This window comes from Chiloscyllium plagiosum, chromosome 26, assembly GCF_004010195.1.
Source record: "Chiloscyllium plagiosum isolate BGI_BamShark_2017 chromosome 26, ASM401019v2, whole genome shotgun sequence".
NCBI classification, from domain to species: Eukaryota; Metazoa; Chordata; class Chondrichthyes; order Orectolobiformes; family Hemiscylliidae; genus Chiloscyllium; species Chiloscyllium plagiosum.
In genome coordinates this window covers 20,072,554-20,088,177 of record NC_057735.1, presented here as the reverse complement: position 1 = coordinate 20,088,177, position 15,624 = coordinate 20,072,554, and the positions used below count along the sequence as shown (strand labels likewise).

At 41.0% G+C, this 15,624-nt stretch overlaps 1 protein-coding gene across 1 annotated transcript in view; it reads left to right on the top strand.

Annotated features, from left to right (window-relative positions):
* The window catches only part of plxna2 (plexin A2), a 455,048-nt gene that overhangs the window by 57,843 nt on the left and 381,581 nt on the right, over positions 1-15,624 (top strand). The window contains exons 2-3 of the mRNA XM_043716237.1: positions 3,818-5,040; positions 7,779-7,961. Coding sequence (XP_043572172.1) covers positions 3,898-5,040; positions 7,779-7,961 — 1,326 coding nt within the window. The 5' untranslated portion in view covers positions 3,818-3,897. The remainder of the gene's footprint in view (positions 1-3,817; positions 5,041-7,778; positions 7,962-15,624) is intronic.

Below are 15,624 nucleotides of genomic sequence, written 5' to 3'. Positions count from 1 at the left end.
TCCCATAACTGTATTTTTAGTGCAAACTGACAACATACAGGTTACTTCCTATCCTGTTTCCATTTCACAAATAAATTGATTAATTAAACTCTAGTCTATAAGGCTCCATGTTGAGATTTGAACTCAAGTCTTGGGACCCCAGTATCTGATGAATTTCTGGGTGTTCAGCCCATGTTTATATTGGCACCCTACAGCGTTTCTGGAAAGCTGATCAGCTAGTGGTGAAGGGTGGTAAACCTTGACTGCACTACACTGCTGCTGAGTAATTCAGCTGGCTACTATTCGTGTCGCAGCTTGAAAGGTTAGAAAATGGCTCGAAAATGGCTTGAATAGCTTTGATCCATCTGTCAAGTCGTCAGACAAAACTGCCCTTAAGACAAATGCTGGGCTTGAGCGTATAGGCAATCAGTTGTGTAATTTTCTGATGTAACTTGCAGGCATTCCTACCTCTAATCCTGCCTTGAGGAATTAACTTCTGCCTACAGCTTTTCAGTTCTTAGTCCAGCAATTGACCGCTGTGTTAATTTGGGTTTGAGGAGGGAAAGCTGGAAGAATGCATAGCATCAACTCCAAAGATGACATCTTCAGCAATACAGCACCACAGTGGCAATCAATGCTGTTCGTGTGCTCAAGCCCAGCGTTTGTCTTAAGGGCAGTTTTGTCTGACGGGTTGACAGGTGGATCAAAGCTATTCAAAATTGGACCTGAATAAAAGCAACTCTTGAGGACCAACAGGATAATTTGTAAGAGTTTGACTTTTTTTGCAAATGAGGAAGACAACATTTACCCTTCTCTTTGACATTGCTTTGTGGCTATCAGATTAAAATTCCGTGCTAGGACTGAGGTGAAATAGTTTGATTTGTTAAAGCTCTTGTGTAACCGCTTGCAGAGCTTCTGAAAATATTGATTTTTTTTTTCAGGTGAGAAACTTTAGGCTGCTGGAAGCCTTTCGGTGATTATACATTCCACTAAACTCAAAATCCTTTCTCCAGCATTTCAATTTTCAAGAGGGGGTGTTCAAAGGGTACTTTTTACTCTTGCTACCCAGCCACCATTGAAGGATATTTCCAGCTGGTATGATAATCAGCTCGTTTTACAGTCTTCACGCACTCTGCTTGACGGTACCGTTTAACATCAGAGTCTCAATCCAAGCACCAGTGAATGGAGCTGAGCGCATACTGAGTCTGTAAGACCAGCTGGCTAGTGTAACAGATGGAAGCTTCTTTCACTGAGAGTTGGCTAGAGAGTGGCAGCACACCATCACTTCAGAACACCTTCCTAATGAAAATTAACGTGGCAGTGACAGAATTGATACTGATACACATGTGCCAGAAATGTTCCTTCTGCCACCGACTGCTGCTTTGGCTCAATGAATATCAGATTTGTCTTGCTTGTTGGGTGAAACTTCAATTTGATATCGAACTCTTATGCACCAGCCTTGCAATTCTACAAATAATATTTTGGCATTTGCAATTGTTTCTCTTTGCACATCAGAGCATTACGCACTGTTTGAATTCACATGGACCTGGACGTTGCAGCCCAAATGTTTCAGCCAAGGTTAGGAGTAGGCATTGGACAAGGCTAAAGCAAAAATACACTTTATTGGATTTACTAAAAGAGCAATGGAGAGGAGCATAGCTGAGGTAGTAATTAATTGTTTTTTTAGGTATATTGTCAGTAAGGGGGGGTGTCATTGAGGACTGCCTCAAATATTGACGAATTGTGTGGGCTAGGATGTGATTGGAGGGTTTATTTGATAATCACTATTACAGTATAGATTTGATGCTAAGACTAAGTACTCACTAAAATCAGGGCTTCCAGAGCAGATTAGACTGTAGATTTTAATGTATCAGTCCATGGTGTTAATAAAAATGGGTCTATGTTATGGAAGCTCCTACTCAATTACTTAGGCAACATGTTCAGATCTTAAGTTGGCATCAACTGGTGCGAGCTCTATGTTGCATCTGTAGTGTAATAGGGTAATGCCAAATCCAGGAAACCAAGGGCCTATCAGTTTCGCTTTGAACAAATTGCAAGAAGAGATGATTGGAGATGTGTTCTGTTTTTATCTTCAAAGAAAGAGAATACTAATGAATTGTAGCATATTTTCTGGAACAGAATGTGTGACCAACTTAGTTGAGTCCAGCAGGATGTGTTTCAAGACCGTTACTTTTTACCATTTTTATTCAACAAGATTCAGAGAAATTTGAGTGTTTATAGATGTGAAACATTGATAGCAGTTGGATGTAAATACAGTCATTCTGCTATAACATGGCAGCTGCGTTCCTTTGAAACATTGCGCTATAGAAAATTGTGCTATTTAAAACCACTATAAAAAAATTACGCTATAGAAGATCGCTAATAGAAAACCGCTATACCCATTCAGCAGAAAGTTCATGTTTTCCAAGTAGCGCCTACAATTTGTCAATTGCCTTCTAGCCAATTCATGTTGATGAAATGCGTGCTTTACCAGAATGACTTGTAGATTTTTTTTTTAGCACATTTAGATATAATTTAGGAATTGATGATCTGTCTGGCAAAAGTCTTTCATTATCGAACAATCCAAACAATGCATTTGGTCAGTGTCGTGTTCTCAGCACAAATGTATGCAAATATGCTAATAAATGTGGTTCATGAATTGAGGAAAAAACATTTCCATTGATACCAGACTAACACTACAAATAGGTTTTCTGATGTGATAAGGTTAATTAAATATACACCTAAAAACCACAATTCTTTCTTTGTACAACATGACTTGGTTGTCAATGCATGCACCAAGGATGGGTTTGTTCCTCATGTTGATGGGCATCAGTAGAGACTAGTGATAATAGCTACTGGTCACTTCTGTATCTGTGATTTCATTCACTCCATTATTGTTAAGTAAACCTTTACTGCTCAGTTCTTGAAAATCTGGAATTCTCTGCTTAAACCTCCTGCTTTGCTGGATTCTCCTGAGAAGATTCTTGAGAACATGTTTCTCTTACAAAGCTTTCGGTTAGTTGTTCAAATAATCTCTTAATGAGCCTTTTTAAATACCTTGGGACGTTTGATTACATTAATGGAACTACGTAAATGCAGATTGTTATTATGCTAGCCTGCAATTTGCTTGGTTGTCACTTGGGTGAGAATCTACTAAAATTCTTTATCTCTTTTGTATTGACCAAGAGGTGGGTGATTGGGCCAGACTTAACACACTGTCTTTTCCTGATATTTCTCTAAGTTTTTGTATGTAGATTTGTAAGGCATTCGTGTCTCCATCATTTTATCGATGTGGTCAGATATTTATTTTAAGCAAGTTCCTAATGTAGTGCCAGATGAATGATCTTGCCATTGTATGATGGTATATTACAGCATTATGTCAAGGTTACAATTAGCAATATTAATCAGAATTAAAGTAGTGCAGGAAATTCAACTAGGAGGCTTCCCAACAAATTGCCTGAAATCCTGGACCTGTAATATTTTTGTCCCAGTGACTTGGAAACACAGATCCCAGCTGATGACACTTGGTAGTACATGGAAGTTGTCACCTTCATGTAAGGAGTAGAGTTGGGGTAATTAGTAATGTGGTGTGAGATTTTCAGTGCAGTTCAGTTTAGCAGATTTGAGATGGGGTCTTCCTCCATCCAAAGATAATTGACCTTGGTGCAGAAACAACAGCTAGGTGATGGGTGACAGCCCATGATGCACATGCAACACTGGTGTTCTCTCAAAAGAGAAATCTTGCACAAATTTTTCATGTATTTTAAGTATTGATACATTTAACATTCGATATTTTGTGGCATGCTTGCATATACTAATCATTTGATTTGCCTTTCAGAGTCATGTAAACACTGAAGTTCAGGCACAAATTAGAATTGAGCACTTCCTGCAATAAGGCTCAGAAAAGTGTGTCCCAAAATGTCGAACTGTGTGGCTCCTTTCGCTATCCTCATGATTGTCCTTTCACGGCCCTCATGGAGCAGCAAGGAATATGTCAGCTTTCCCATCCAGAATCGGGATTGGACACTCAACCACTTGGCTGTTCACAGTATAACAGGGAATGTTTATGTTGGAGCTGTCAATTGGATTTACAAACTATCAAGCAACTTAACGCTGTTATTGAAGCATGAAACCGGTCCAGAAGAGGATAACAAATCTTGCTATCCTCCACTGATTGTTCAGCCTTGTAATGAACCCCTGACAATGACTAACAATGTAAACAAATTGCTTCTTATTGATTACTCTGAGAATAGGTTGCTGGCCTGCGGAAGTCTGTTTCAGGGAGTCTGCAAACTCCTGCGACTGGATGATCTCTTTATATTGGTAGAACCTTCGCATAAGAAGGAACACTACTTATCAAGCGTTAATGAAACAGGGACAATGTATGGCGTAATTGTCTCATCTGAAGGATCAGACAGCAAGCTCTTCATTGGAACAGCAGTGGATGGCAAGCAAGACTATTTTCCGACTATTTCGAGTAGGAAATTGCCACAGGATCCTGAATCTTCTGCTATGTTTGATTATGTGTTACATAGTGACTTTGTTGCTTCCTTGATTAAAATCCCGTCGGACACCCTGGCTATGGTGTCGCACTTTGACATATTTTACATATATGGTTTTAGCAATGGAAATTTTGTGTATTTCTTAACAGTACAACCAGAAACTGAAGGACTTACTGGCTCCACAAATGATCAGTTCTACACTTCCAGAATTGTGCGCTTATGCAAAGAAGATCCCAAATTCCATTCCTATGTTTCACTCCCTATGGGCTGCATAAAGAATGGAATTGAATATCGCCTTTTGCAAGCCGCATATTTGTCAAAACCAGGAAGTGTTTTGGCAAAGTCTTTAAATATTTCAACAGATGATGATGTTTTGTTCACCATATTCTCGAAAGGTCAAAAGCAATATAAGCATCCACCAGATGAGTCAGCACTCTGTGTGTTTGTTGTGAAATACATTAATCAACAGATAAAGGACAGACTGCAGTCATGTTACCGTGGTGAAGGGAATCTGGAACTGAACTGGTTACTAGGAAAGGATGTCCGCTGCACCCATGCGGTAGGTCTCTCCTCTATCCGTTTTGAAACATTTCTGTTACTAATTCAAACTTTTTGCTTTGCTTATCCAAAAGTAAAATTAATTATCCATGTTTCACAACTTTGTACAAACCCGAAAGCACTCAGCCAAGAAAACTATTGAAATGCAGTCACATTACTATGTAAGGAGAATGCACAGTTAGTTCCCACAATAATCATGTATTGATAATCTGTTCATGTGATATTTATTGGGCCATAGGCATTAGCCAGGAAAGGCCCAAGATTTTCTTTTCAATTATGCCATGGGGTCATCTCCTTCCACCTGAGAGGATAACTGCGGAATAGTTTAATGTCTCATACTAAAGATGGTGCCTCCGACCAATGTATTTTTCCCTCTGTACTACACTGGAATATCAACTGAGATTTGATGCTGTAATATATTTCTAATCCAGATGTACTTTAGATGATTTTCATCTAGATTGACTTGTTTTAGCGTATGCAGTGGAATTAGTATTAAAGTGGAATTCTAACTGTAACACACACATTACATGTTAGTTTCCTTTAAAGAGGAAATCAAAACCAAGAAAGAGGTCCATCACCTTCATTGTTAAGAATGCAAATGTGAAGGGCTTGAGTGGAAGCATGTGTCCTGCGATTGGTGGATTGGTAACTGAAGGGTACTAAAAAAATGAAACTAATTTAAAATATTAAACTTAAGCTTTATGCTTTAGTAAATATTAATGAGGACATGGAATCCCCCATTTGCAAGTGTTGAGTGGGACAAGCTTGACTTCAGCAGAATCCATAATAACTGTGAAAAAGAAAATAGAAAATTATTTTAAAACCAAAATTGAACATTGGAAAATATAGGGGAGTGAAAATAATTGGAAAGGGCAAATATAAGTAACAAATAAAACAACTTGTATCTTCTATTGCCTTGCGTTGAACATGGAGGAGATATTGTTCATTAATTCAGTGAATATATGAGTAAATGTTGGTGTGTAAGCACTCTTAATTCTGTTGCTATCTTTTGAAATTGTCATTTGATTACTTTCTATTTGTGTCACTCCACTAGCCTGGAATGATTGGACATAATGTGTCCATGTTGTGTCACACAGTGAGCTCTCAGTCTCATTAAGCTGATATCCTCATGAGATGCTTGTTTTAAATGGAGGTTTGGAGCTTCCTCATAGGAAATTGAACAACTTCCATCACCTTTGTGTGACTGATCACAAAGTAGGCTGGCAAAAGCTCGACGGTGGGTCATTAGTCTGCCAAAAGGATTGATGCTATATGTGTATTTTCTGGGATAAAGGAGAATTAGAGTGTTTTTATTTGTGTTTATCTTTACATCATTTTCTGTTACACTAGTAATTACTGTCAGTTTTCAAAACCTTACCAGGTTTATCACAAAATGAAAGTACTGTCTTTGTAAGTCAAACCACTTTGTCCATGTCACAATACTTCAGCCTTATGCTTTCAGTTCATCTACCCTTAACAGTGCTGCAAATCCTAACTGACATATTGGATTAAGAAATCCATTTCTTCATGTTTATCCTATAAGGGTTACATTTAATTAGTCAGAAGTAATTTTGCTTCAGATTGGCAACCTTTAGCTCCAACAGAGACTAAAGTAGGTTCAGATGTTACAGAACAATGATACTCATGAGTTTCTTGTATTGGGCCATGGGCTTTGCTAGAAAGGTTGGCATTTATTGCCTATCTGTTATTGCCCTGAGGCAATTGTGACTTTTTAGCTCATATAGGGTAATGTTGGTATGGGATTGAAGTCATATAGTCTGGGTGAGGACAATTGATTTTTAAAGAACATTCATACACCAATGGAATTTTTCTGACCATTTGGCTCCATAGTCACTCTTATTGTTACAAAGTGAGAATGTGGATTTGATATTACATTCAGATCAATGAAGAAATTATTGAATAGTGGAGCAGGCTCATGGGACTGAATGTGAAATGAGCATATAAATCAGAAGCAGGCAGAGACCATTGTGGGCGGCACGGTGGCACAGTGGTTAGCACTGCTGCCTTACAGCGCCAGAGACCCGGGTTCAATTCCCGCCTCAGGCGACTGTGTGGAGTTTGCACATTCTCCCCGTGTCTGCGTGGGTTTCCTCTGGGTGCTCCGGTTTCCTCCCACAGTCCAAAGATGTGCAGGTCAGGTGAATTGGCCATGCTAAATTGCCTGTAGTGTTAGGTAAGGGGTAGATGTAGGGGTATGGGTGGGTTGCACTTTGGCGGGGCGGTGTGGACTTGTTGGGCCGAAGGGCCTGTTTCCACACTGTAAGTAATCTAATCTAATCATTCAGCCCCATGAGCCTGCTCCATAACCAATGTTTCATCTTAACCAAGATTAGAGATATATTGTGAAATGACCATATAAATCAGAAGCAGACAGAGACCAATATGTTTCTAATCATTGTTATCAGAATTCACTTGCTAATCTGGGCGTGAAATGTGGCAGTAAAATCTGAGATTATATTAGGCTCTCCTTGAGACACTGGCTTGTTGCATGCCCAGTCGGCATTGCTGGACATTTGCAATTGCTGAGATGAAGTACTTGTGTCTGAAATGTGAAGATATGTCCTCTCACTTGCATATTGTAACGTCAGTGTTCTGCATCATTCCACTCGCCTCTCACAGGATACTTTCTCTATATGTTTCACAGTAAATTATAATATCTTATGTGGGTGACTCATGAATGAGTTATTGCAAACTGACACCATGTTTTCTTCCTTACAGCCAGTCCCAATTGATGATGACTTTTGTGGATTGGATATAAACCAACCCCTTGGGGGCTCTGTACTTGTGGAAGGCATTGCAGTTTTTACAGAGGATAGGGACCGATTGACATCTGTGGCATCCTATGTCTACAATGATCACTCTGTGGTTTTCGTAGGAACAAAGAATGGGAAACTTAAAAAGGTAAAGTAGAATTTTGAGTTTCAGATGCAATGGGACTAATCTCCAGTCAAGACAAGTGAAGAGTGCTTACATGCAGCAGACATTTTTCTATATTAAAATAAATCCTCAAGCCACCAAAGATTCATCATGTGAGATCTTCTTTTGTTTCATAATGTGAAGAATGTCATAGTCATGAGCAAGTTTATTTAATTAAAGACAGTTCAACCAGGGATCAATGCACCACCAAAATGAATTAACTGTGATTGTCTCAGGAGAGTGCACTTTGATGAATCTGTCTGAGTAATTAGACAGAGTTGGGGAAAAAATACTCAGTAGAAAAATTTAAGTTTTAATGAAATATTCTACTCCCAAAATATTAATTTCTTTATTGTCTCCAAGGCCACTAACCTATGTACCCAACTTTTTTTTTAATTGATATGGCTTGTATGGTACTTCCTGAACTGGGATTGACACAAATCTGCACCTTTAGAAAGTACGGTGCAATCAACATTGATTTATTTTGTCACAGTGAATCACTAAATACATCCCTACAGATTGCATTTATCTTTTCTCTCCATTTTTCATACGTGTTTTTAATGTGTTGTCTTTGTTTTACAATGGATCTTTTATAAATCTCCACATTACTGTACCCCAAACTACAGGGAAGGGAATCTCCTTATGTAAATTCTGTGGAGGTCCTTTTGTAAAATATATATCAATAAGAGTACTTCAAACTGTTATCATAAGGTGCTTCAGTATAGTCACCTTCAGCTTTCCCTTATTCCTGGCTTAAATATACCCAGGTTGTTCAGTGGTACTTCATTGCAAAGCAGACGACAAAGTTGCATAAAGGCGATATTCTTGGTGTGTGCTGTCAAGTGATTCTTCTATTAATGGTTACATGTATTCCAGAGTTCTTGAATGAACAAAGTCTGTATTCGTCCAACGGTAAATTCCAAGATTCTTTGTCTTGTATGAGGAATAAAGAAGTTTAGGTAATTAGCTAGAGGCTATTGCAACAGGTACGAATATGAGCCTTTTTACTTCAAATTACAGGTTGCTTTGATGTTTATTTCCTCTTTGTCTTCACCACCTCCTTTTTTCCCCTATATTCTTGGTTATAAAGCTGTACCAGTCTAAATATTTTGGCAAGAAATTCAAAGGCTTAAAAAAATGGTTTCCTTTACCAGTTAAAGTTTGCAATTTGAAGTGGCCGGCCTTCAAATGCTTTGCACCAGAATGATTGAGGCATAAGCTATTGTATCTTTAATGCAACATTGGTTAAATACTTGATGTACAGGAAATGCTTCAAGGTAAAGAGGAGAGAATAGGGCAGAGTTTTTCATTACTCTGGTAAAGATCCTGCACGACTATGCTGAGTTAAAATGCCTCTATATTTCTATGGTTCTACATTCAGCAGCTAACTAAGTAGTGTTTTTGATTTATTTGTAAGAAATGTATCCTTTGATAAGATGCATCATAAAATGTTTCACAGATTGACTAAGATGTGTCTAATTAAAAAGAATGTGCTGGTCTTTTTGGTGCATTGGAACAAGAGTAAGTAATTTACCCCTTTTTGAGTGTATTCTACCTCACTATGACTATAGTTGATCTGAAATCTAACTCCATATCTCCACATTCAGACATGTCTCTTAGCTTTAGTTAATAAAAAGCTTAAGAATTGAACCAGCATCAACTGTCACTTTTTTCCAAAATCCACCTAGCCTTTGTTGGATTTTGTAACTTAATTCTGGAAAGCCTAAATATTAGAACCAGCCCTACTCCTTGATATTGCTACTAGTCGAAATCCTGTTTCTCTCTTTTCTTGGACAGCTCAAATTCAAACCCTCCCTTGGCCGTTTTACACATTTTCTTAACTGGGATTGCAACATTGGCTTGTGTAGGCTGTTTTCATAATTTAATCTTTAGTAGCGCTTTGCAGAACTTGTCTTTGCAGGTAACCGTCAACAGATTTTTAATGAATAAAGTTTTTATCTTTCAAATAGTTTTAGATTAGATTAAATTCTCTACAGTGTGGAAACAAGTTCACACCGACCCTCCGAAGAGTAACCCACCCAGACTAGTGCACCTAACACTATGGGCAATTTAGAATGGCCAATTCACCTGACCTGCACATCTTTGGACTGTGGGAGGAAACCCACGCAGACACTGAGAGAAAGTCACCCAAGGCTGGAATCAAACCTGGGTCCCTGGTGCTGTGAGGCAGCAATGCTAACTGCTGAGCCACTGTGTCGCCCATATACTGCAATATGTCATTATTACTTAATTTAACCTTATTTGTTGTGATGCTGTGTTTCAATGAGTCCTTTTTTTAAATAACCCTTGTGATGTAGGCAATGCTCATGAAAATGTAATTATTACCAATTTCTCTATGCATTATTCAAAATGGGATGTGCTTTCTCCTTGGTTCTCAAAGTGTTTACTTTTAACATTCAGCTCCTGCATTCATTGGTTCACACAAGAGCTAATGAAACTCTGCATCTCCGTTTCCCCAAAGGGCTCTGGATGCTGGATTAATTAACATTAGCAATACCTAGATCAAGCGTTGCTAAAATTATCTTTAATTGTATGGTTGCGCTAGACCTACAGTTTATGTTTAAAGATTGGTGTGGGAGAAACAAGTTCAAATTCATAGAACATTGGCATCAGTATTGGGGAAGGTGGGAGCTGTTCAGATGGGGGTGGGGCTCCAGTGGAATCATGCTGTAATGATGCTGTAGATGGGGTTTTAAAGGTAGGGTTTCTGCCACTTCACCAAAAATTATGGGGAATGTTAAAGGAGGGGTGGACGGTGGGGGGGGGGGGTCAGGTCTGGTTATGAAAGTTTCAGAACAAGTAATAGGACAGAGACTGGAAAGATCAGGAATCTAACTTCAGGCACAGCAGGTAAAGGAACAGCTATGAGAAGTGGATGCCTAATGCAGGAATGATTGTGTTGTACTTAACTAGGTGTGATATGTCAAAGAAGGTAAATAAACCTCCAGCATAGATTGTAATTGGTAGTTCTTCTATTGTGGATATTGCAGAGATATTCCCGGAAAGGGGTCAGGGATGGGAACTAAATATCCAAGGATACGTTTCCTATTAAAAGGACAGTCAGATGGGCAAAACTCGCTCATTAGTAAGAAATGAATTAAGTTGATAACACGAAGCAATATAGGACCATTATATCTGGAATTTGTCTGGGTAGGATTGAGGAACTGCAAAGGAAAAAAGACTCTGAATTAAAAGCAGATCTCCTAGCAGTGGCCAGTACATGGAGCAGAAAATATATCAGGAGAGAGTGTCTTTCTTAAATGCCTTTTCTATTACAATAGCCAGAGTGGACTTTAATTTGCATGTGGACCGTAAAAATCAGGTTGGTAACAAAGAGGAATTTGTCGAAACTCATTGAGGTATTGGAATGCACTAGGGAACAGGCAGTTCTGAATTTGATGTGGAATGAGGTAGACTTAATTAAGGAGCTTAAGGTGAAGGATCCCCCAATGAGGCAGTGATAATAACATGATAGAATTCACCTTGTAGTTGGAGAGGGAGAAGCTTGAATCAGATGTAACAATATTACCTTGAGTAAAGGAAGCTATGAAGACCTGAGGGAGTTGGCTAGAGTTGATTGAAAGGGGAGTCCAGCAGAGAAATGGTGAAGCAGCAATGGCAGGAGTTTCTGGGGTAATTTAGGAGGCACAGCAGAGATTAGACCCTGTGGAGAAGAACCATACTAAGGGAATTTGGAATATTGAGCAATTTAGGCCCCATATTTAGGGAAGTATGTACTGGCATTGGAGGGACGCCAGAGGAAGTTTATGATTGAGAGCTGGTCATATGCAGAGTGGTTGAGAACTCTGGGTCTGTGCTTGATGAAGTTTAGATGGATGAGAGGATTTGACTGAAACTTAGAGAATATTGAGAAGCCTGGCAAATATGTCTCCATGGTGAGGTGAGAACGGAATTGAAACCACACCCTCAGAGTGAAGGAATGGTCTCTAAAACACAGATGAGGAAAACCTTTGTCAGCCAGAAAGTGGTGAATCTGTGGAGCTCATTGCCACAGCTTTCTGTGGCGGCCAAGTCATTGAGGTTCTAGATTAGCGAGGAAATCAAAGGTTATGGAGAGGAGAGAAGAGAATGGAGTTGAGAAATATATCAGTAATGATCAACTGAGGCAGGAGGCCTGATGGACAAAATGGCCTAACTCTGCTCCTATAGCTTATCGTCTTGGGTTTCCACATTGACCTGGAGGTACCACGTGACCTATCAGAATGTGCTCTGTTAATCAGTTTATTGTCACAATCTAGTAAGCACAAGAAATCTTAAAAAAAACATGAGTAAGAGAGCACACATTTTGTGAATTAAGGGCATAAATGTATTATGTAGTACATTTTTTCAAGAATGATAATATAGTGTCCACATAACCATGCGTTTGTCCAGCAATGACATTCAGTACAATGTACACTACCTGATTTTGCAGTTACAGAAATCGCCAGGACTTAGTACAATTTCTTCCTTTGTTTTCATTCAATGCTCACCAAATAAGGGCAGTTTTTAAAATTATTATTTCAGTTGAATACTGCTACCAAAATCCAGGCACCGTCATTTAAGACGAAATTAAGTCAGAGCAAGGCTCATCCATGGCTCACTCGTTTTTCTGGTTCTAACCTTTTGATCATGGTCAACTAGTTCTGGGTCAGCAAAAAACGAAGTTGCACATAGATATAGGCTTTCACGCCTTCAGGTTACCCAAAGTGCTTCAGAATCACATTTTGTTGTGTACAGTTGCTGTTGCCGGAAAGAACAGTCGATGAAAGCATAGCAAGCTCTCTCAAATGTAATTTAAATAAATTACCATATAACCTATATGCCATGTTAAAAGTATTGTCCTGTACTCCTTTCCTTCACATTGGATATTTCCATCACTCGAGAGCCTTAGTGTCTCACCTGGAAGAAAGTGCCTTTGATATTGCAGCACTCCCTTGCTACTGGTTTGTCCGGATTGTGCTCCAGTCACTGGAATGGGTCTTCAACAAGACAAAAGCACTACCTCTGAGCTGGCACTGGTCCTTGAGTTTACATCTGTGGCTCAGTGCACAGAGCAGCAGGTACCAAATATTTATTTCTATGAATAAAGTATATTTTGAAATTTAAAAAAATGTTTATCAATCAGCTAAAAAGAGAGATGGTTGGGTGGCTGGTAGAGTCACTGGGCAAACAAGTCCATCTCCTGGTGACTGAACAAACAGTAGCATTGGCAAATAGCTAGAAATGGGTTGCCTAGCTATGTTGCGAGTTGAGAGAGAATGCATAATATACCGAAACTGAAAAGAAAGCAAGTAAATTAAACCTAGCATTTGACTCTCAACAAATGGCAACTGTCCTGCAATTGTCCTGACATTTTTGTCATTCTCTACCCACCTGCCTAATGGGAGCATTGTGCCCTGTGACAGGGTTACTGTTGTGCTGCAGTTCTGGACCTTGCAGTTGTGGGTATGTTCGCTGAGCTGGGAAGTTGGTTTGCAGATGTTTTGTCCTTTTTCTAGGTGACATCCTCAGTGCTGTGGAGCCTCCTGTGAAGCGCTGCTGTACGGTGTTGGTTGGAATTACAAACTAACAATTTCCACGATAAGTCTGATCAATTACCTTGTACTTTAACTGAACTCTGGATGATTATATACCACCACGTTAGGTCTTGACCTTGATCCATGTGGCGAAGATCGTCTAGTATGAAGGTGTCTCCCAGAAATGGGATGAAATATCTGCAATTTCCCAGCTTGCCCAACATACCCACAACCACAGCAACTAGCAGCTGAGCTACAAATCTTAACACAAACCTTGAATCCTGTACCTTCTCACCACTTTCCCAGCTAATTTGGTTTATCTGAGGCAGGAGATGGTCAGCAGTCCCAAACCGATAGGTATTTCCTGGCAAGAATAAGAATCCAGGCACTGCTAAGTCATTTTTAAAACACATTTGGAATGTATGTGTCCACTTTACTGCCCATAGTCAGCATATTCTGTATGAAATAGGTGTGTGTATTCTTGCCCCATTGTGAATCTCAATTAAATGTTTTCAAGAACAAATCTACATGAGTTTTAAGAATAAAGTTTATGACAATATCTAATGTTATCCTCAGTCTCTCACTCTCATTCAGACTCACTCTTACTTTGTCCTACTCTATCTCTTTTTCCCTCCCTCTCTCTCTCTCACTCTCTCTCTCACACTCTCTCACACATTGTCTTTTTCTCCCACACTTTGTCTGTCTCTCTCTCTCTCTCTCTCTCACACACACACTCACTCATGCCATCACATGGGCTCTCTCGCGGACTCTCATATGCGCTGTCTCTCCCATACACGCAGTCTCACTCTCTCCCGCTCTCTCTCACCTCTCTTACGCACTCTGTCCCCCGCATGCGCTCTCTTGCGCTTTCTCATACACGCTCTCTCACTCTCGCACTATCTCTTGTGCTCTCTTTCACTCTCTCATGCACGCGTTCTCTATCGCACGTTCTTCTACGCGCTGTCTCTCTCTTACACTCTCTCATGCCCACTGTGTCTCTCACGTGCCCTCTCCCACTCACTCGCACGTGCTCTCTTGTTCACGTGCCATCTCTCTCGCGCTCTCTCACTCGCATGCTGTCTCTCTTGCATGCTCTATCTCATGCATACTCTCCCGCTCATGTGTTCTCTTTCGCGCGCTCTGTCTCATGTGCTGTTTCTGTCACGTGCTCGTGCTCTCATGCTCGCTCTCAAGCACGCTTGTCTCTTTCGCGGGCGCTGCCTCTCTCACTCTCTCTCCCACGCATGTTTGCTCTCGCACGCACTGTCTCCATCTTTCAATCACCCTTTTTGTTTCACTCACCCACTTTGTTTCACTCTTTCTTTGTCACACACTCTCTCTGTCTCTCTCACTGTGTGTGTGTCTCTCTCTCACACACACACTCTGTCTCTCTCTCATCCTGTCTCTCTCTCAGTGTCTCCCTCTCTCTCACCAGCTCTCTCTTTCATTCGCTTTCTTTCACTCACTCTCTCTCCCTCACTGTTACTCTCACTGTTACTCTCACGCTTTCTCTCATGCTTCCTCTCGCGCTCTCACACGCTCGCGCTCTCACACGCTCGCGCTCTCACACGCTCGCGCTCTCACACGCTCGCGCTCTCACACGCTCGCGCTCTCACACGCTCGCGCTCTCACACGCTCGCGCTCTCACACGCTCGCGCTCTCACACGCTCGCGCTCTCACACGCTCGCGCTCTCACACGCTCGCGCTCTCACACGCTCGCGCTCTCACACGCTCGCGCTCTCACACGCTCGCGCTCTCACACGCTCGCGCTCTCACACGCTCGCGCTCTCACACGCTCGCGCTCTCACACGCTCGCGCTCTCACACGCTCGCGCTCTCACACGCTCGCGCTCTCACACGCTCGCGCTCTCACACGCTCGCGCTCTCACACGCTCGCGCTCTCACACGCTCGCGCTCTCACACGCTCGCGCTCTCACACGCTCGCGCTCTCACACGCTCGCGCTCTCACACGCTCGCGCTCTCACACGCTCGCGCTCTCACACGCTCGCGCTCTCACACGCTCGCGCTCTCACACGCTCGCGCTCTCACACACTCGCGCTCTCACACACTCGCGCTCTCACACACTCGCTCTCTCACACTCTCTCTCTCCCA